Source organism: Sus scrofa, chromosome 14, assembly GCF_000003025.6.
Source record: "Sus scrofa isolate TJ Tabasco breed Duroc chromosome 14, Sscrofa11.1, whole genome shotgun sequence".
NCBI classification, from domain to species: domain Eukaryota; kingdom Metazoa; phylum Chordata; class Mammalia; order Artiodactyla; family Suidae; genus Sus; species Sus scrofa.
In genome coordinates, this window is record NC_010456.5 from 131,984,613 (window position 1) to 132,006,266 (window position 21,654).

At 40.9% G+C, this 21,654-nt stretch overlaps 1 protein-coding gene across 4 annotated transcripts in view; it reads left to right on the top strand.

Annotated features, from left to right (window-relative positions):
- Window positions 1–21,654, top strand: part of PLEKHA1 (pleckstrin homology domain containing A1) — a 55,733-nt gene that overhangs the window by 23,681 nt on the left and 10,398 nt on the right. For all 4 annotated transcript variants that reach the window (XM_005654150.3, XM_001927189.5, XM_005654149.3 and 1 more), the window contains exons 5-8: window positions 4,787–4,884; window positions 9,921–10,046; window positions 15,329–15,472; window positions 17,315–17,383. In XM_005654150.3, the coding sequence (XP_005654207.1) occupies window positions 4,787–4,884; window positions 9,921–10,046; window positions 15,329–15,472; window positions 17,315–17,383 (437 nt within the window). The remainder of the gene's footprint in view (window positions 1–4,786; window positions 4,885–9,920; window positions 10,047–15,328; window positions 15,473–17,314; window positions 17,384–21,654) is intronic.

Below are 21,654 nucleotides of genomic sequence, written 5' to 3' on the forward strand. Positions count from 1 at the left end.
ATGTTCGGGGTAGCCCCTGATGGCAATCATTTATATCCAGTAAGAAAGTAGGATGTGAGCAGGATGAAATAGCTATTCAGAGAATCCTCTGTAATGACTTTATCACCACTGAGAGACTAATAGAAATGTATTTAGTATCATGTATTTATTCCACATGTTTATTTTTTGGTTGCTAAATAGGAAAATGCCTCAGAAGTAGTGAGTGAAAAACAGCTGGGGGCAGGTCAAGTGACAGAGAACTTTGTATTTTAGCATGTACCGTACACATACTCTTGCCAAGTCTTCAATGTAAAATCTGAAATGTACAGTTTGGAGGTCTAATAATACACAGCTTAAGATTTGACATTCGGTTATGGGATGTTTAGAATGAATGATTTTAGTTGAAATCAAAGAGTAAGATGAGTTGTTTATTGGTCTGCTGGTAGTTTCTGAGTCCTCTGCTACTAGAGAGAGTAAAGGTTCATAACCTGCCTTCAGAGAGAGGCACTGGCTTCTAAAAGGGAGCTCCAGCTTCCGTTCAGAATGGCAATATAAGGTCTTTCCGATTTCCTCTCACACTGTCCCCAAACAGGGGACAGGAGCCACATCTGCAGCCTACACCTACAAGAAACACTCAAGCCATCTTTGCTGAAACGAGCAGCTGTCTGTAATCCACAGTGTGTAAGGATGGAAAGCGGATGGAGGAAGAGTAACTGACTTAGCAGAGGAGAAGAGGCCAGGACAGAGCCACCCCTTTCTGTGTCCTGCCCCCACTCCACCTCTGGAGAGACTAGGTGCTGGATCCTGTCTGGCTGGGGAAGTAACAGAAAACAGGGACTTTGTGTGAACGTCCATGTAGAAACAATCTCTAGTTCCGACCTCATCCGGCCCAGACAGGCAGCCGCCCTCCCCCCATCCCAGCAAGGAATGGCATGTGTAGCATCTCCAGAAATAGAATCAGCGAGGCTTTGTGCCTGGGGACACTGTTCCAGAGAAGGGTGGAGATGAGGCCCGGAACAGAAAATGGGAGAATTAAATAAACGGCTGTACCCTGAATGCAGCCCTTGCCCATGTCCAGCCCCAGAGCATCGGCAGCCAGGTGGAGGTGGGGCAAGAACCTGAGCACCCCAGGACAGAGAGCCCTGGGCACTGACACCTGGGCATTTCTACCAGAGGAGCTTGCTGTGCAGGGAAGTCCACCAGTCAGAAACCTATGTATGTTTAAGGGAGCTTCCAGTCATTTTAGTATCTTGTTTTAAATATGAATGCACAGCCAAGGATTACATGACCTGTGAGGAGAAGACCTATCAAATAGGAAAAGGAACATGGACAATGCAAAACTCAGAAGAAAAAGTCAAAGAAAGCTAGAAATAGAACAAAGATAATAGGAGAGAAATAAGAAAATTGACAGGGAAAAGAATGGAGGGAATAAAAACGGGAGAAACTTGGCAAAGAAATACGATAAAATGTCTCATAACTGTTTTGATACATAGCTATATTTGAACCATAACCACTTGATCCTAGGTTGTGAAATGATTTTTGTTTGGAGTCAAGCTGTTGTTTATGCTTCACGTTTTATCCAGTTGTGATAATTCACTTTGATAGTAAAGATTTGAAATGAAATAAGAAGGTGTTCAAGTGAAAAGGTTCCTTAAGCACACAAGCCTCTGCTCTGCATTCATCATATACAATGAAACCCTTGCTTTAAAAGCATGGAAACATACAGGTTTTATACAGTGATTACTGTTCAAAGTTTGTTTTCTTCCTTTCCCTGTCCACGTTCCCCCAACATGGCTAATATCCGCTTCCAGTCATGCGTTTTACACGTTCCACCGCGCTTCCACCCTGGGAAATCTCCAGGCGATGATAGTGAGACGATAAAGATGGTGAACAGACTATCTCGTCTGACCATGCTCTGTGCTAGTTTCTTTACACTATCGCCCTCGCCCTCAGGGAAGGAATGAGTGACATTCCCTCTCGTGGTTGAGGAAAATGGGACTCGGAGATTAAATACGGTTTACAGGTATGCAGGAGCTAGTCAGGTCTGGCTCAGTCCAGGCTCTGATGCCCACCCCTGTCATATCACTGTGCTTCTTCCTGCCATGAAACAATCCTTGCAGCTTGTGCTGTGTTTATCCAGTCTGCACAGTGTGCAGAGTCCCTTTAGAGGTATATTTGCCTCTCTTCTTTCCCTTAAAAGAGATCCTTTATTTTTTATTTTTTATTTTTTTTATTTTATTTTCAGGGAGTGGGAGGGATCGGGAGCTTGGGATTATCAGACACAACTTAGAATAGATTTACAAGGAGATCCTTCTGAGTAGCCTTAAAAGAGATTCTTATATAAATGTTATTTATTCAAAAATATGTGGATTGAGTACTTACTGTATAGCATGTGTTTTGTGTTAGTAAGTGCTTAGATTTTTTAAACTCTTCAGATGTTCTAGGCAGGTACCCAGAACAGCATACAGGAGAAAGAGCCATTATGAGGAGAGCTTAGTTTCAACCTGGAAAAAGATTATGAAAGGATGCCTTACTGATCGTTAGAAATTAAAAATGAAAGCTATATATTGACATGTAATAGCCTAGTGAGTTACTGATTTATCTTAATTTGTATTTATGATATTTTATATTTTTTGAGTCTCCAATAAGGTATAAAAGAATGGACTTGGAGTGTGTTAAATTTCTTTAGCTCCAGACTAGTTGTTTTATAGCAATTCGCAAGGGTAGGACTCTCATATCAATTCAAGGAAGCTCTGTTTTCGTGTCTTGGTCTCAGTCTCAATTTCAGAATCTTGTATGTTTGAGAAATAACCCTTTTTTCCCTTGAGGGTTTTCATTTCCCCCTTCTCTTAGTCACATCCAACTGAGTGTTAGACTATTATTTTAAAATTTTGATGGAAATTCTTGGAAGTTGTAGATTTCAAAGATTGCTGCACTATAGCTGTTCAGATGCCTTAGCTCCTAGAATAATGTTTGTTTTAAAAAAATAAACCGTGTGATATTTAATTAATAAGCTTTAATTAAAAAATTGACTATGGTAGTTTGTCAACACCTATGTATTTAAGTGTGCTTTCTTTTATAGAGATAGGTAGTCTCTAAAGGGGTATATATAAATCAGATGGCATAGAACAGCTCCAAATGTATTAAGATTATAAACATAGAAGAAAATGCGTAAGGGCTGGAAAAATAAAAATTGTATTTTTATAATCTTGAATTGGGGAGACTTTGTAAATATGATGTGAAAGAGTCATAAAAATAAAAGAAAAAGACTGATAGAATTATTTCTGTTTGATCAAAGACATCATGAACTAAATGAAAAGACAAATGGCAGACCGGGAACAGTACCTGAAGGGGATCAGAAAGGATTAAAATAAAAACTTTTATAAATCAGTAAAAAATAAATGAACACTCAGGAGAAATATGGGTAAAGAAAATAAACAGACCTCATAAATGCAGATGGCCAAGAAGCACGGTTAACTAATTTGTCTCAGTTATCAGAGAAATTCAGATGTAAACCAGGTAGAATTTTTCACCGGTTAGGTTGTCAGTGCTGCGTCAGTCAGGGTCTGGTCAGGAAGACACACCACACTTGGCATCTCAGACCCGGCGAATTTGTTACAGGGAGCTGGTTACCCAAACGTCAAAAGGCTGAAGGAGCGCAAAGGGAATGGCACAGTAACCCAGAAATCAGAAACTGCGTGAAGCAGCTACCACGCCCAGGGCTGGCCAAAGGAAAGGCCAGAGATGGTATTACCAGAAGCCAGGACTTTGGAGGCGGGGCCACCGTGGAGCTGGCGGTTGGTTCTGAGGGGCCTGCAGGGCTGGTGTAAGAGCAGCCCAAGGGCCTGCAGCCGTGCTGGCTGTGTGTTGCTGCTGCAGAGGGAGACCAGCCAGAGCAGGCGTCCCCTGCCCCCACCTCCCTCACCCCCGGCAGTACCTCCCACGGGCAGAGCACGGCCCAAGCTGGCAAGGGGGGTCTAGGGAATATTGTCTGCAGACTCCCAGCCCCAGTGTCACAGAGCCTTGGGGCTGAGAACAAAAGGTACTGGTGAGGAATGTTAGACACAGTAGGCTTTTGTGTACGCTATTGGTAATTATGTAAATGGATTCAGCCTTTGAGGAAGACAGTTTGCTAATATCTATAAAAATATTAAGTGTGCATCTTCTTTGACCCAGCAAGCATATGTTCAAAATTTATCCTGTGCAAATGCTAGCCCAAGTATGTTCATGATGTTTCATTGGGATATTTTACAGTAACTTCAAGAATTACAGCCTGAATGTTCATTAGGGCATTGGCTAAATATATTGTGGTATTTCCACATTTAATGAAAAACATGACCTTTAAAAATAAGAGTTTTAGGAGTTCCCATCTTGGCACAGTGGAAATGAATCCGACTAGGCACCATGAAGTTGTGGGTTCGACCTCTGGCCTCCATCAGTGGGTTGGGGATCTGGTGTTGTCGCGAGCTGTGGTATAGGTCACAAACATGCCTCGGATCCAGCTTTGCTGTGGCTGTGGTGTAGGCTGGCTGCTGTAGCTGGCTGCTGTAGCTCCGATTAGACCCCTATCTGGGAACCGCCATATGCTGCAGGTGCAGCCCTAAAAATAATAATAATAATAATAATAAATCAGAGTTTTACCTATGTTATTGAGTGATAAAAGCAGTAGGATAGATGGTCTAACCTTTTGTCAGATTCAAAAGTCATGATACTGAACCTAGCAAGGATTTTCAGCTGCTGTAGACATAGATTTAGAGGTAACAGGTGTAAAATTTCATGTGTTGTAGTTTGTTTTTTCTCTCAACAGTTATGAATGCAGGGATGAGGAAGTACTTCCTACAAGCCAATGATCAGCAGGACCTAGTAGAATGGGTCAATGTGTTGAACAAAGCTATAAAAATTACAGTAAGTATTTGTATTTATTGTGTGAAAATACGTAATGTCTGGAGGTGATCTTTACATTTTGAAAACCTACTGAATGTCTTCAGCTTTCCAACAGTTTGTCCAAAACTTAAACTTTGTAAAAAAGGCGGATTGTAATGTGACTCTATTTTCTGGTACATAGTATCATTCTTGGCCCATAGAGTCAGTGGATCAATGCTTTTTTTAACCCAGTGTGTACCTACTAAGGGTGTATATGACTAGATTTTACAGGACTGTTTTTAGGGGAAAATCCATGTAGAGTTCTCTCCCCTGCTCCTCGTTCCCTGCCAGGGCCGATTAAGAGGCTTCCTGCCCCGCCCCTACCCAGGGAATAGGACAGGTATCCTTTCTGTCCTCCACACTGGGGCTGGGACCGGTGTCACACAGGGTAGGAGTTAATGACAGGAGCAGGACAAGGGGGCCGAAGGGCTCAGAAGTGACGCCCAGGCTTAGGGACTGATCTGAGAGCTGTGGCAGCCAGAGGGTCCTGCCCACCTGGTCCTCGGGGCGTTCGTCTCAGCTCGAGACTTCTTGGCCCTGCTCTTGTCCCTCCAGGTCCCGGGCTCGCTGTGCCTGTGCTCCTTCCTTTTCAGGGCTGCAGCCTCCCGCTTCCAGCCTGGGCTTCTCAGTGTTCTGATGAACATTAAGATGTATTGATTCTTTACAGTGTGCCAGGGCCTTGCACTGAAGGCGTTACCCAAAGTGTCTGGGAAAAGTGAGGTTTAGGATTGAGTGACGTTGATGATGGGTTTGATGGCTGGGGAGCTGGGGAGCTGCGAGCCGTCTGCTTGACTCTGGAGCCCAGCGCCTCACTGCTTCCTGAAGAACAGAGCCTCCCTCCTTCCTCCCCTAAAGCAGAAAGCAGACCTCTCAGAGCGCTTCCACGAGCAGGGAGACAGGAACTGTCCCTGACGCCGTTCCTTCCTGTCTCCTCTTTACACCCAGCGGGGAAAAGGCAGCCGACCCGCCTGGGAGCATCGGGAAGGAGGTCCTGCATGAGGTTTGCGCTCTTACTGAAATGAGGCTATTCACTGACCTACACAGCTTAGTCTTTAAAAACATATGCCTCGAGAGTCAGCATATGTTCATTTCCATTTAAAATGAATTATTCCATCTTTATATCACAACACAATAAAGAGTTAATATAAGTCAAGCTGTTCTCAGAGTAGTTGATTTTCTTGTCTTGCACCAGAACAGCTTGTTACCACATGACAGAAAACACCCACGCACTGCATCTGATCTGTACATGAAGCAGAAGTTATTTTAGGTTTGTGCAGTTTCAGGAAAGAGATTTTTTTAACTGATTCAGAAGTACGTATTCTTGAAAGGTTTAACTGATTGTTTTTAATGCTTAATAAATATTCCCTACTTGGAAAATTTCTTTAGAAAGACAATATGTGGTGACTTAATGAATTCTTTTTTTTTTTTTTTACAATTTGTAAAAATAAACAGCACTGGTTTCTTAGTACTTTAAGAGAAAAAGTAATGAATGGTCTCAGGGTTTTTTACCATTTTGGTTGTTCTTGAATTGCTTTATCTAGTTTATTAATGATATGAAACCATGTTATACAAATGGCACTTGTAAATTTATTGGAAAGCAAGAGAAACCAGTTAGAGTTTGGGTAATGACTCAGAGTACATGGGCTTTTAAATAGCTTTTGTGGTCTTGCAGCCTTTACATGTTGAAATTTTTATAGTATAAGATAAATCCAATGGTATTCATTTTTTATAGTTTACATTTAGGAAATATAAAACATACATAAGCTATAGAAATCCTTAGCTTGTCAACAGAGTGATTATAACTATATTAAAACAAATACAGAATTGATAGCACTTATTAAAATCAACTTTATGTAGATACACACTAACTCAGGATAGCAAGGAAAGATTTCCTATGCTTTAATAAGATACATTTTAATTTAATTTCAATTTTTTTTTTTTTTTTTTTTTTTAGGGGCACACTCCCGACATAGGGAGGTTCCCAGGCTAGGGGTCTAATGGAGCTACAGTTGCTGGCCACAGCCACAGCAACACCAGATCCAAGCCTCATCTGTGACCTCCACCGCAGCTCACAGCAATGCCAGATCCTTAACCCACTAATCCAGGCCAGGGATCAAACCTGCATCCTCATGGATCCTGGTCAAATTCGTTTCCTCTGTGCTGGAACTCCATACATTTTAATTTTATTCTTTATTCTTTAAAAAAAAAAATCTTAGCAGTTTTCATTTCTTATGCACTTTACACATTTAAGTGTATTAAATATTAATTAAGATTCATTTAAGTAAATTTTCCTCTGGAAATTGCTGGTGATTTCCATGTAGATTTCTTTGAGATCTTCAAATTTACCTTTCTGTGAAGTCAGTCACTGCAGATGACATTTTGGTGAACTATGTAATTTTGTAGTCTGCTAAATACAATGTAATATATAAACTTAAAATTTTTGGAAATCCAAAATTAGGTTTGGGGAGTGAATGGTTTCAGAATCGAGGTGATTATAGGGTAGTGGGTAAGGGAACGGTGATTATTTATCTACTTACTAATTATAGTACCTTGCCATCTTAATGGACCTCATCTGACACCCTAGCTGTGGCTTTCCTTATTTTTATGAAGTCTGTGTGAATGTGTATTGGTAACTGCCATTGAAAAAAAAGTCCCCCGTATTAAAAAAGAAAGGGCAGTAGTGGAGAAAATCCTACCCTGAAAGGAATGTTGATGACTAGAGTTTGGAAAATCAAAATTTAAAGTACACTTTCAACCAATTATTCACTTATATTAATAACTGTAAGTATAGCATCTGGTCCTCTATTGATTATTAAGGAATATTCATGTTGTGTATGACTTCTTCCTAAACAGAAACCTACTATTTTTTAAAATAGTATCTTTTCCCACTGTAGATTTTAATTTACAAATCAGTATTAGATTTTAATCTGAAAATTAGTGTTTTGAAATTGTGGCCAAAATTCCACTTTTTATTTTTATTTTTTAATTGGCAGCTGAGTGCAAGTAGATAGAATAAGCTAAGATGGGATATGTGCCCCGAAGTCTGAGGCCCTGCCCTCTGTGTTTCACCCTGCAGGCAGAGCCTCAGAAAGGTCGTAACACCCGGGAGTTTGTGTTTGAACATTGTAGCTTTCAGTCGTCAAGCCCTGTCGGTATTCTGCTTTTGTTCATCTCTTCTCTAGTCATTTTTATCTTTTCTTTTTCTACTGTTAGAATTTCCTGGCTTTCCCTTGTGGTTCAGTGGGTTAAGGATGCAGTGCTGTCCCTGCGGCAGCTCAGGTCATTGCTGTGGCTCGTCGGGTTCGATCACTGGCCAGGGAACTTCCACGTGCTGTGGGTGCAGCCAAAAAAAAAAAAAAAAAAAAAAAGGTTCCTACTGTTAGGATCATGTGCAGGTAAATGCCTGCTAAAAATACATTCAAATCTCTCATAACAAAGGCAGTCACAATAAAAAAGGACTGGCAAGCAGAGGAGAGGGAAAGAAGGCAGTAGCCATTGAAACCAAGCATGCGCGATGCCTTTGACATTTGCCCTCTGCCTAGTGAGGTCACTTTTCTGATCCTCATTAAACAGTTGCCTGATTGATTGGGTTTTTTGGTCCCGAAAATATGTTTAAGGACAGATTTTAGACTAACTTTTCACTCAGAGTTTTTAAAGGAGTTGCTGTATTCATGGGTATCTTGCTAATATTTTTCTTGTTCTTTGGGAATACGGTAAGTACAATTTAGATAATTATTATTGTAAAATGCAATTCTAAGTTAATGAGCTCTGACATTGGAATTATGCTATATTTAGCATTTTTTTATAAGGACAAATGAAAAGCAGTAGGTTTTACAGCATAGGCAAGGATTTTTAATATGCTGTCATATCTAGAAGAAAAATTAAAAAAAGGAATATAAATTTCAGTATATTTTAAGGGTGATATTAATGGTAGTTTTTAGGGAATTCTGATGTATGACTAAACTCTCAACTTGAAAGAAGGAAGAGCCACTTTTCATATGGGTCACCTTTTAGCAGCACATTTTAGTTAATACAGTTGACTAGATAATTTTCTGTCATTTCCCATTCTTTTAATGCTATTTTCTCTTCATAAGGATAACTTGGCCACATTTTCTCTGTCAAAATAATTGAAATACATAATGCTGTTCATTAGAAAACACTGGGGGCTCTCTTAGCAAGTTGTTTCTGAGTCCAGTGTCCTTTGTAGCCCTTTCACTCTTACGTATTTATGTGAATCTTGTCAGGTCACATGCTGTGCATTATCATATTGCCTTTAAAAAACACTCCAAAATGTGCAGTCTCTCAGGAAAAACTCTTAGAAGGTTTCGGGAGTCTTTCCCCTCTAGGATTCATTGCTCATCTGTGTCTTTCCTATTTCTCACTCTCTCTTGTTTCTGCCCACGACTGGTATTTATGCTGGTAGTATAAATATGGCTGAGAGGGTGGAGGGTTGGCCTAAGGCCTGGGGAGAAAGCTGAGAGGGAAGCATGTGAAGGGATCTAAAGAGACAGGCTCCCCTGTCCTCAGGGATGCTGTAAAATCATGGGCAGGAATGGAGGAGAGAGAATGATAACAGCACCGAGCTGTAATATAGTGTCAGGTGCTCTGACAATCTAGGGTGTAGTATAGTGGTTGAGTGTGGAAGAGAATTCCAGAAACTTAGCTAGAACGTGGCACAGCCAGGATCTAAACCTGGGTTCCCCACCGAGCCTGTGTTCTTACTGCGTTAGTGGCGAAGCTACTACCCTGTGCATAGGGTTTATAGGAGAATTAAATGGGAAAATATCTGAAATAGTTTCTGCCCAAGTAAGCACTCAGTGAATGGTGGCAGTCTCATAAAGTCATACTGTAAAAGAAAAAATTAATACAAGAACTTAAAGTGTGTATATTAATGCACTAAAAATAATTTTTTATGTGCCAATTATATATAAATTGATGATCAGTTGGAAATTCTGTGGTAAAAGAGGGTCTCCTATGTAATGCTTGTTGTAAAATGATTCACTGACTTATTATTTTAGGTACCAAAGCAGTCAGACTCACAGCCTCATTCTGACAACCCAAGTCGCCAGGGCGAGTGTGGGAAGAAGCAAGTGTCTTACAGAACTGACATTGTTGGTGGTGTGCCCATCATCACCCCAACTCAGGTAATACATTCAGTCTGGTGGGTGACGGTTTAACCAACACCGCGTATTGATTTTTGTATTGTTATCAAGAGTAAGACAGTACATCTTTACTGAATGAATACCGTACTCAATTAATTTAAAAAAATATGTATTTCTTATTTCAAAAGTATGTTTTTATTGTAAAAAATTTGGAAAACATAGATAAACAATGTTTAACACTTTCATGTTTTCTTCTGAGCCTTTTTTCTGTGTACTTTTGCCCCTAGAAGTGAGGATACTTTGTAAACAGCTTTTTTCCTTTACGTCTCAAACATTTTCCAAGTCATCAAAAATTATTTCCCATCATTTTTAATGACTGTGTAGTAGTTTTGCCATGAATTTACCTAAATTACAAACTTTGTGTTCTCGCGCGGAGTTCTTTTCCCTTCCTCTTTCTTTTACAAACAGCGTAAGTAGGAAAATCCCACTCCTCCTCCTGGGCTTCTCCTTTACTCGCACACTGCCGCGCTCACAACACTCCTGACACGAGGCCACTCCTGACACGAGTGGTTCTTTTCCCCACCCAAGAGATCCGGCGACACCAGTGGGGTGTCTGACAGTTTCTCTGACACCGTCCATCTAGGTCCCACGAGACCGCCCCTCTGCTGCATCCGTTTCCTCAGTAGCGAAGCAGGGGAACAGCGGCTGACGTTTTACACATTTGCAAAAGTGGAAGCACATTTTCAGAGAGGGACAGGGAGGACTCGCGTGCGTGCTCGTTACAAAGAGGGCCCGGCTCACTCTATAGGAGTCTATACCCCACAGTGGACCTGAGTGGGGACCCAGTTTGACCTTCTGATTGGTCTTGGGTGGGAGACCTTATTTGCATGGGAGCAGGTTATCTGGTGGCCGGGCGAGGAATGGGCAACACTCCTTCTCTAGCAGGGGTGAGCAGCCCAGGCTGGTCAAGGTGGGGGAAGGGGCATTACAATGAGACATGGCCAGAGGCTCTGGGGTTTCATCTCCTTGAAGGGGGCTTGAAGGGGGCTTGAAGCCTGTAACACCTCCACCCCCTTCAGAAGCCCGTCCCAGGAAGTCCAGGTTGTTACCTGTGCCTCTGACTGATGGGCTATAAATTGGAGGTTCTTGTAGCCCCTTCTTGGGCCCAGTTAATTTGCTAAAGCAGCTCAGAGAACTCAAAAAACAATTTAGTTATTGTATACCTGTTTATTGTAAAAGGATCTGATAAAGGATACAGATGAACATCCAGCTGGAAGAGGTATGTAGGGCAGGGTGTCTGGAAGGGCTGTGGAGCTCTTGTGTCTTCTCTGGCTGGTGCTCTCCCAGAACCTCCATGAGTTCAACTGCCCAGAAGCTCTCTGAGAACCAGATAATGGGGGATTTCTATGGAGGCTTCATCACATAGACATGATTGGTCATTAACTATTTCCAGCCCCTCTCCTCTCTCTGGAGAGTAGGGGATGGGGCTGAAAGAAATCCCAAATCTTTAATCATGGCTTGGTCTTTCTGGTAACTAGCCCCCATCCAGGAGCTCACCAAGAGCATCTCATTAGATCAAAGGACACTGCTATCACCCAGGAAATTCCAAGGGGCTTAGGAGCTCCGAGTCAGGAACCAGGGTCAAAGACCAAATACTAGAACAAAAGATGCATAATTCTTTTTTTTTTTTTTTTTTGCTTTTTAAGGCCACATTTGTGGCATGTGGAGGTTCCCAGACTAGGGGTCTAATCGGAGCTACAGCTGCCAGCCCGCACCACGGCCAGTGCAGGATCCGAGCTACATCTGTGACCTACATCACAGCTCATGGCAACACTGGATCCTTAACCCACTGAGTGGAGGCCAGGGATCAAACCCGCAACCTCATGGTTCCTAGTCGGATTTGTTTCCACTGCGTCACAACGGGGATTACGATGCATAACTCTTTAAACCTGTTTTTTTTTACAACCTGGCCTAGATGAACTAAACAGAAGACTGAAATTTCCATTCAGTTCTGTCCCAAAAGTACTGATGTGCTAACTTAATTCTTATTTTGGGTATCATGGAAAATATGTTTACCTTAAATTTTTTGATGACATTAAAACTTCTGTATGAGCTTATTAAATTTCTTGTGTTGCTATGGAGTGAATGTGTTTATAATGCAAATTAAATACCAGCAGTTGAGAAACTAAGAATTTTAAGGTAATTAATTAGTATTTCCAGTAAACATTTTTTATTATGTGCCTTTTTAGACTTAAAAGACTTGTTAATTATTGAGTACTTTCTTTATGCTAGTCAGAGGATATATGTATGAAAGGGCAAAAATTACCTGTTCTAGTGGGAAGTTACGTTTTTCACTAAAGTTGGTAAAAAAATAAACTAGGATTTTATGTGAGCGCGTGTGTGTGTTTAGTTTACTTTTTTAAAAAAGTAAATGATTTTCATTTGTAAGACTTCTGGTTAAGATATATTATAGCAAGACCAAGCTGCTTCACCTATATTATGTCTTGTGTTGATAGAAGAGGTAAGACAATTTGTCTATTGCAGTATTAAGATATTGTAGTAGTTTGTATCAGTGGCTGTTTTAATTTGGTATAGAATTAAGATTTGCATTTTAATTTTTGTGTAGATTATTCAGTAGGTCCTATGGATCATTAGCAAGTGCCATATTAAAAAGACCTCAAAGAATTGTATTCCTTTATCATTTTACAATATAGTTTATTTAAAGTGTATTCATTCATTATAAAAGCATTTATATAGTATATTATCAAGAAAATGACAGATCTCATTTGCATAATTAATTTATTCATTCACTGTTGGGTTATCATTAAGTGCTAAGATTACAAAGTTAAGTACATAATTTGTGCATTGACCTGTTTAAATGTAGGACAGATTGAAAATTCCTTGTGATATGACTTGAGTACTTAGTTTTTCTGTTAAAGTTTTTCTGTTAAATTTCTTAAAAACATACTTTTGGTTGATTTGTAGAACAACATGTGTTGTATGTTATAAATAAACAACAAGCTAATGCTTTGGAAACATGAAAACCTAGTATAGTTAGTTTTTCAAAAGCATTGGACTTAACTGTCAAAAAAAATTAAAACTGAAAAACTTACAGGAAAGAGCAAATGAGAGTCTTCAGGATCTGGGACTAGGCAAATAATTTTTAGACTTGACACCAAAAGCATAGTCTGTAAAAGGAAATGTTGATAAATTGAACCTTGTCAAAATTAAAAATGTTTGCTCTGTGAAAGACCCTGTGAAGAGGATGAAAAGAAAAACTCCACACTGGGAGAAAATATTTGCAAACTACATATTCAGTAAAGCACTTATATCTAGAATATATAAAGAACTATCAAAATCAACAGTTAAATACCAAACAGTCCAATTAGAAAATGGGCAAAATTGGAGTTCCCTTCGAGGCCCAGAGGTTAACAAACCCGGCTAGGATCCATGAGGATGTGGGTTCGATCCCTCCCCTCACTCAGCGGGTTAAGGATCTGGCATTGCTGTGAGCTGTGGTGTAGGTCGAAGACGCAGCTTGGATCCTGCATTGCTGTGGCAGTGGCATGAGCCCGCAGCTGTAGCTCCCATTCAGCTCCTAGCCTGGGAACTTCCGTATGCCACGAGTGCAGCCCTAAAAAGCAAGAGACGAAAAAAGAGAGAGAGAATGGGCAAAATTCACGAACAGAGATTTCACCGAAAGATAAAAGCACATAAGTGCTAGAAAGGATATCCACTATCATTAGGTAGTAGAGGAATGCAGATGAAGACCACAGAGTACCATCAGAGTGACTCAGCTAAAAATAGTGATAACACAAATGCTGACGAAGACGAGACGTTGAAGCACTCATATACTGCTGATGGGAATGCAAAGTAGTACAGCCACTCTGAAAAGAGTTTGGTAGTTTTTTTATAAAAGTAAACTTGCAGTCAGTACACAACCTAGCTAGCATTTACACTCCTAGGCGTTTATCCTAGAGAAATGAAGACTGCTATGTTCACATGAAAACCTGTACATGAATGTTCACAGCAGCTTTATTCCTGATGGCCGAAAACTGGCAACAGCTCAAGAGCCTTTTAATGGGTAAGTGGTTAATAGGCAGTGATGCATCCAAACCTTGAGGACTACTCCCAATGAGAAGGGTCCAGCTATTGGTACAAGGACCAACTTGGATGAATCCCCAGCGAATAATGCGGAGTAAAAAAAAAAGCCCAATTTATGATTCTATTTATATCATCCTTTAAATGTCAAAACAATAAAAGATGGAGAAGAAATTAGTGCCTGCCCAGGAATTGGGGATGGAGACTCTGTCTATGGATATAGCTCAGGGGAGCCTTACGGTACACACTTCTGTACTTGGTTGAGGTGGTGTTACACAACGCTGGTGATAAAATGCATAGAACAATACATACGCAGAGACAAGTGAATGCACGTAAAACTGCTAAAATGCGAATATGGTTTTTGAAATGTATCAGTGTCCATTTTGATAATGTGTATTATAGTTTCCCTGTTGGGGAAAACTGGTTGAAGGGTACATAGGACTTCCTGCACATTGTTTTGTTGTTGTTGTTGTTGTTTTGTTTGTTTTTTAGGGCCGCATCTGCGGCACATGGAGGTTCCCAGCTAGGGGTCCAGTTGGGCTACAGTTGCCAGGCTGCACCACAGCCACAGTAACATGGGATCCGAGCCGCATCTTCGGCCTACACCACAGCTCATGGCAATGCTGGGTCCTTAACCCACTGAGCAAGGCCAGGGATCAAACCTGCAACCTCATGTTTTGTAGTTGAATTTGTGTCCACTGTGCCATGATGGGAACTCCTGTTTTTGGTTTTTATGTTTTTTTCTTTGCAGTTAGCTAGGAATCTTTTAAATTACTTCAAGCTAAAAAGTTAAGCCCCCCCCATCTATCACCCCCCACCAAAAAAAAAAAATAATAATAATAATAATAAGCCATGAGATCCGCTGAATAGCACAGGGAACTATAGCTAGTCACTTGTGATGGAACGTGATGGAGGGTAATCTGGGTCACTTTGTACAGTAAAAGTTGGCAACACGGTAAATCAACTCTAATGGAAAAATAAAAATCATAAAAGTACAGGTGGCGGGACTTTTGCAGAAAAAGAGAAATAGACATCTGTGGTTTAATTGATGATATTAAAAGTTATGATTAAGTATCTCAAATTAATTAGAAAACTCTTTATTTCAAAATCTGTGTTTCTAAGTGAACTAAGATTTTAAAATTTTCTACCAGGATAACAATATGAACTACACGTATGCTTTAAAGCTAAACAAGCAAGAGTTGAATTTCTTTCCTTCATTTTAGAAAGAAGACGTAAATGAATGTGGTGAAAGTATTGACAGAAATAATCTGAAACGGTCCCAAAGCCATCTTCCTTACTTTCCTCCGAAACCGCCCCCGGATAGTGCAGTTATCAAAGCTGGATATTGTGTAAAACAAGGAGCAGTGGTGAGTAGCTGCATAAAATATGCAAAACAATGAAAAATGAGTACATATTCGCAAACAAATTGTTGAGTGAAGGACCAGCCTGCTGACCAGTCTCTGGTCAGGAGATAGACTAGGGGTTTGTTTATTCTATGTTCAGAACTCACTGCTGTTATTTTCTTGGGCTGTGCTTATTACCGCTAACCTTTTAAATGGGTCTTTCTGACCATTTAAGTTTATTTCAGAAAGTATTTCTCTTGCTTTCTCCCCACTTGGGAGTGGCTCAGGGAAGGGGAGCTCTGGTGCGGAGATGGCAGGAAAGCCGGGGCCTGGGGAGCAGGGTGTAGGAGGATCACTGACTTATGTGGTGCTGGGCTGACCCCAGTTGAAAGGGCTGAGACCTGGGGCTGCTAACTCTCAGGCTCTTGGTTTCTTTTTAAGGAAAATCACATTATAAAACCTACCATCCAGGGGTTTTTTGAAAGATGTAAGAGAGCTCATAGAACAGCACCTGGTCCTTGCTAAGAGCTGTTGGCCCAGATGGCCTCACACGGCCAGATCCATGGTTGGGAATTGTGAGAAGAGCAGGTACATTTCCCAGGATTTTTAAGTTTCCAAAGTACCTTTCTAAAATCGGAACTAAATCTATAATTTTTTTTTTTTTCTTTTGTGGCCACTCTTGTGGCACATGGAAGTCCCCAGGCTAGGGGTCGAATCATAGCTACACCTGCCAGCCTACATCACAGCCACAGCAACTGCAGGATCCAAGCCATGTCTTCGACCTACACCACAACTCACGGCAACGCCACATCCTTAACCCACTGAGCGAGGCCAGGGATTGAACCTGCGTCCTCATGAATCCTAGTTGGGTTCATTACTGCTGAGCCATGACAGGAACTCCTAAATCCATAGACTTGGATGAGAAAATAAGCTTCAAATTTGAAAATAAAATTTAAAAAAATTTCTGTGAGTGAAGAAATACTTAAATGTCTCCTGGCAGTTCTAGTTGACTTCACGTCACTTCTGGCAACTCTTATTAGCCTAGGTCAGCCAAAGGAGAGTTCTTTCAGCCCAAATTGTCTGACCCTCTTTAGGCTAAGGGAGGTGAGCTTGAGGGCTGAAGGTTTTTCATTCTAGCATGTCTGTGGGTAAAGTCAGTATTCTCATTAGGCTGTGTGTTAATTAAGGCTTTTAAGGAGACGTTTCTTACTACTTGGTAGTATTATAAAGTACCTGTAGAAGGATTCATGCATTTTACAGACAAAGAAGCTTGATGTGGTTTAATATTTCCTGTCCTTGCTCTTGAACTAGCCCCCCCCCACATCTCCCACTTTTTTTTTTTGTCCACCCCACAGCATATGGAGTTCCTGGGCCAGGGATCAGATAGATCTGAGCTGCAGTTGCTACCTACACCACAGCTGTGGCCACACCGGATTCTTTCACCCACTGTGCCAGAACTTCATCCTGGCACCACAGAGATGCTGCTGATCCTGAGCCACAGCAGGAACTCAGCTCTTGAACCCTTGATAGCATTTACTTTGTAAGCAGGGGGATAGAGATGAGGGGGAAGTGTTTTTATTTTATTTTATTGTTAACGTTTAGAGCATCAGAAAATATAAGACCATGTTATAAAATCATAAAACAAGAACTTTCTGAAAGCCAGCCACCACCAAAGTTGAATTGGGAGTTCAAGGCCTGAGTAGCCAGAGAGACGAAGTGTCCTCTGTCTCCTCACTGAGGGAGGGTAATGACGTTTTCCAGTGCTTGACGTTTCTGATTGTGGGTTCATATTAGAATAACTGAGTGGTTATTAACATTTGACACTTTTAGAAACAGAAGTCTTATGTCTGTGTTCATCTCTAATAGATGAAAAACTGGAAGAGAAGATATTTTCAATTGGATGAAAACACAATAGGCTACTTCAAATCTGAACTGGTATGTTGCTGTGTCATAAATGTTGCTTAAAAATTAAAAAAAATTTTTTTTATTTATTATTTTATCTTTTTAGGGCCATACCCTGATAGTTCCTGGGCTAGGGGTCAAATCAGGGCTACAGCTGCCAGCCTGCACCACAGCCACAGCAACGCCAGATCTGAGCCACATCCGCAGCCTATGCCACAGCTTGTGGCAATGCCTGATCCTTAATCCACTGAGCGAGGCCAGGATTGAGCCTGCGTCCTAACTGATACTAGTCAGTTTCTTAACCCACTGAGCCACAATGGGAACTCCAAAAATGTTTTATAAATATTACACTATGGTGATTATATAATTTCTTGTCCTGTTTTCTGTTTTTTAAATGATTAAATTCCAGTTTTGAGAGGTACATACAATTCAGTTGATTTTGTTGTGATGCTTTGGTTAATGTTATTTTTGTGAAGAACATCTTAAATAAAACGCTCTTCTCTTCAGAGGCATTCTGGCCTGGAAGAATTAAAAATATGAGGACTCCTCAGTCTTCGCATTTCCTCCGAAGGGGCGCTGGAGAGGATGGTAGAAAGAATTCAGTTCGTGAAAGTCAGCCTTTGACCCTCTGTATTTCTGCCTTCTCTTTCCTGCCCTCCCAGCGTTTTCTTTTCCTATTTGTGAGACTTTCAAGTTTCTTCATTTAGGAGGTTTTGTCCTGTCTGAAGGTGGAATCAAAGATCCAAGTTCCCTCTTTCACGTGTTTGAGTCACACCCTCATTTAAAATACTCTTGTCACGTGACCTGAGTTCTGCAGTAGATTGTTGAATAAGTTGAATGCAGTTCTTCATGTCTGTCTGTCCTGTCTTTCTTTGTTTTTATGGGGCATTTGAGGGGGGAACCGTATACTTTAGTTGAGTGAAGGTATCAGAACAGCACTGTCCAGCCAGACGTTCTGCACTGGTGGACATGTTCTGTACCCGCTGGTAACACGTGGCCGTCGAGCCCTGGAAATTTGGCTGGTGTGACTGAGGAACCCGATGGTATTTAATTTTGAAATTTAACATTTGATAATTTGAATTCAAATAGTTACTCATAACTAGTGGCTACTCTGTTGGACAACAGAGCACTTGAGACTAGAAAGGCAGTATTTTAAGATTCATCTCTGGTGTCTGTTCTGGAAAAGCTTTTGGACTCTAGGTTTAATCCCTTCTCTTTATCCATGTGGTGCTCTATGCCTACGGCTATCGTAATACTTCCCACTGGGTTTTGTCATTGTGTGTTTTGGGTACTTGTCTTTACCAGTTAACTACATGAGCTTCTTGAGAGCAAAGGTTCTCTTTTGTTCCCTTATATGAACACAGCGCCTGGCTCTTAGAAAATAATTAGTAAATGTTTTGAATGACTAAAAACATGGCATAGCTTAGCAAGAATAGTCATTTCAGCACGGGACCTTTTCTTAGACTTCAAATTCTAAGACCCTCAACTGGAAGTGGTTAATTACTTGGTTCAAAAAGTCCCAGCCTTGGCATCTTAGAGGCTACACTTGTGCTTGGTTGGTAGGTTGATTCATTGCTTTCAATTAATGCCAGTACTCTTGAGAAGAGTCATCCATGCACCAGACAGTCACTGAGCTCTCCATGGCCCTGGTGCACTGGGAACTGCGAATAAAGAAGCCAGCCAGCCACGTTCTGGCCTTCAGAAGTTTTGCCAGAGAAATAGACATGTACCCATGTCACCCACAGTAATTTTAATGAGATAGAAATTATCATAAAAATTTGCATGTAGACATGATGCTATAAAATTTGAGATAAAAGAATACTTGAACTTTGGAAATTATATTATGTGTATTTCAGAGTATGTTAAGTGCAAACGCAGATAAAGCTGAACACTTTAAATATATTTAGAATTATTGATCTTTATCAATTACTGAGATGCACCCCCCCCCGCCCTGCATTTTAACAATTTGGAAACTTCACCGTGTCTTAGAGTTGCTGCAGGTGAGGCAGTCAGGTGGCAGCTGTGCTTAGCTGTCATTACTTGCACATGCACAGCCCCTTTGGGTAAGACCCAGAAGACACCAGTGTCCAAACCTGCAGGAAAGGTGCTGGCAGCTTGGAAGAAAATCTCAGGCACACAATGCAACATTCTTTTTTTTTTTTTTTTTTTTGTCTTTTTGCCTTTTTTAGAGCTGCTCCCGCAGCGGAGGTTCCCAGGCTAGGGGTCTAAATGGAGCTATAGCCGCCGGCCTACGCCAGAGCCACTGCAACGCAGGATCTGAGCCTTGTCTGCGACCTACACCACAGCTCACAGCAATGCCGGATCCTTAATCCACTGAGCAAGGTCAGGAATCGAACCCACAACCTCATGGTTCTTAATCGGATTCGTTAACCACTGAACCACAACAGGAACTCCACAATGGAACATTCTTAAGAAATGCTACATCACCAGTACTCTCTTTGGCCCAGAGAGTGGTGTGGAGTAGAAAGCACTGACCTTGGCAGCAACTCCTAGTCAGATGTGAATTGGGATCTGAATGTGAAGTTTTTTAAAACCTTAAGTTTACATATTTTTACACATATTCAAGGATAGTATATGTTAAACATTGATGTTTAAAGAATAAAAGGGCTCTTTTTCAGATCCTTTTGAGGATGGGATAGTTTGAACATAAAGCAAGCAGACAGCATGGTGATCTGAACCCCGCGTAGCCATCACCAGATCTCATAATTACCAGCACATGGCTAGTTTTGTTTCTTCTGTACCACCACCTACTTCCCCATTCCTCTTTTGAAGCAGATCCTAGGAATATCGTTTCTTCCATGAATATTTTTGTGTGTTTCTCTAAAAGATAAGAATTTCAAAGTTTTTTTTTCCAGTAGGTGTAAAAGATTGAAGCACAACAGCTGAAAAACTGGAGAAACTATTGCAATATACATCACAGATAAAACATTAATATCCCTAATATATAAAGAACCTTCAAAATTGAGAGGATCTTTTCTCATTCTCTTTCCCTCCCATCCGTTCCAGACAATTCAGAGCCAAGTTGTTTAGGTGAGGCAGATCAGTGCAGGTGGTGACCATGGTAGTGGGCAGGGGCAGGAGGCGCCAGCAGCCGGTGTGGGCAGTCAGAGCCCAGCAGAACAGAGAGTCCTCTTGGGTCGGGGGGCCCAGCATGGAGCAGGGAGAGGAGGTATCCACACTGGGGGGAGGTGGGGTGCTAGCCGAGATAGGATAATGATTACATATGTGCTTACTGATAAAATAAGGAACTCTGTTATGGGTAATAGAAGCTGAGCTTCTCAGTAACAAGATGAAGTAACAAATACGGAAAAGAAGAAAAGTTCTGTATTAGATTAGAATTGGATGTGTAAGTGTGAACTTTTAAATGTACAGGGGATGTAGAAATACGTACAAATGTAAATGTACTCCTGTGTTTACATACATCTACATGCATATACTGTACCCCCTGGCGCTGTGTACTGAAGAAAACTACCTTTTTCCAAGGAAAGATCCCCAAGTGGGGACAGGAAAAATAAATCTAAAATGAGCCTGGAATGTCTTGTGTCAGAAAGCAAGGAGGTGCTCACAGAATGATGAGGACACGTTAGAAGGACTCAAAATCCAACCTGAAAATGCTCCCCTTGAGCCTTAGAATAAGTGAGGAGGGTAACACGTTGTTGCCCATTGAGTAAAAGAGGAATCCATGAGCCCATATTCATGTGAATGAGTGAATGAATATATATAATGACGAATGAGAGATTATATAACTTCAGAGTACCTATCTACAAAATACATATGAACAAAGACGGAAAGAGTAACGTTTCAGTAAAGATGCCTGGCAGGTACCACTTTAGTCGGTGTATCCAATGATTAACGTGACCTTCTTTAGTGATGAGATGATTAAAATCATTTACCACCTGTTAGGACACTTTGAGAAGAAGGCAGCATCACTCTGAGGTTCTTGCCAAAGATGCATAACCTGAATCTGATTATGAGAAGGAACGGGGCACACCCAGATGAGGGACATTCTATGAAATAACTGCCCTGTAATCTTCAGTAGAGTCACGAATACGAAGCCATGGAAAGAATAACTGAAGGACAGCAAAGAGATATGACAAGTAAATGCAGTTTGTGATTCTGGACCAAATTCTTTTGCTTTAATAAAAGACATGGGGGAGGGGCACTTTCCTGATGTTGGTGATTTTACTGTGATAGTATAAGAAGAAGATAGATGTCTTTGTAGGAAATACACATTAAAATATTCAGGTTAGCAGTACAGACCAGGTTAGCAGCTCACTCTAAAA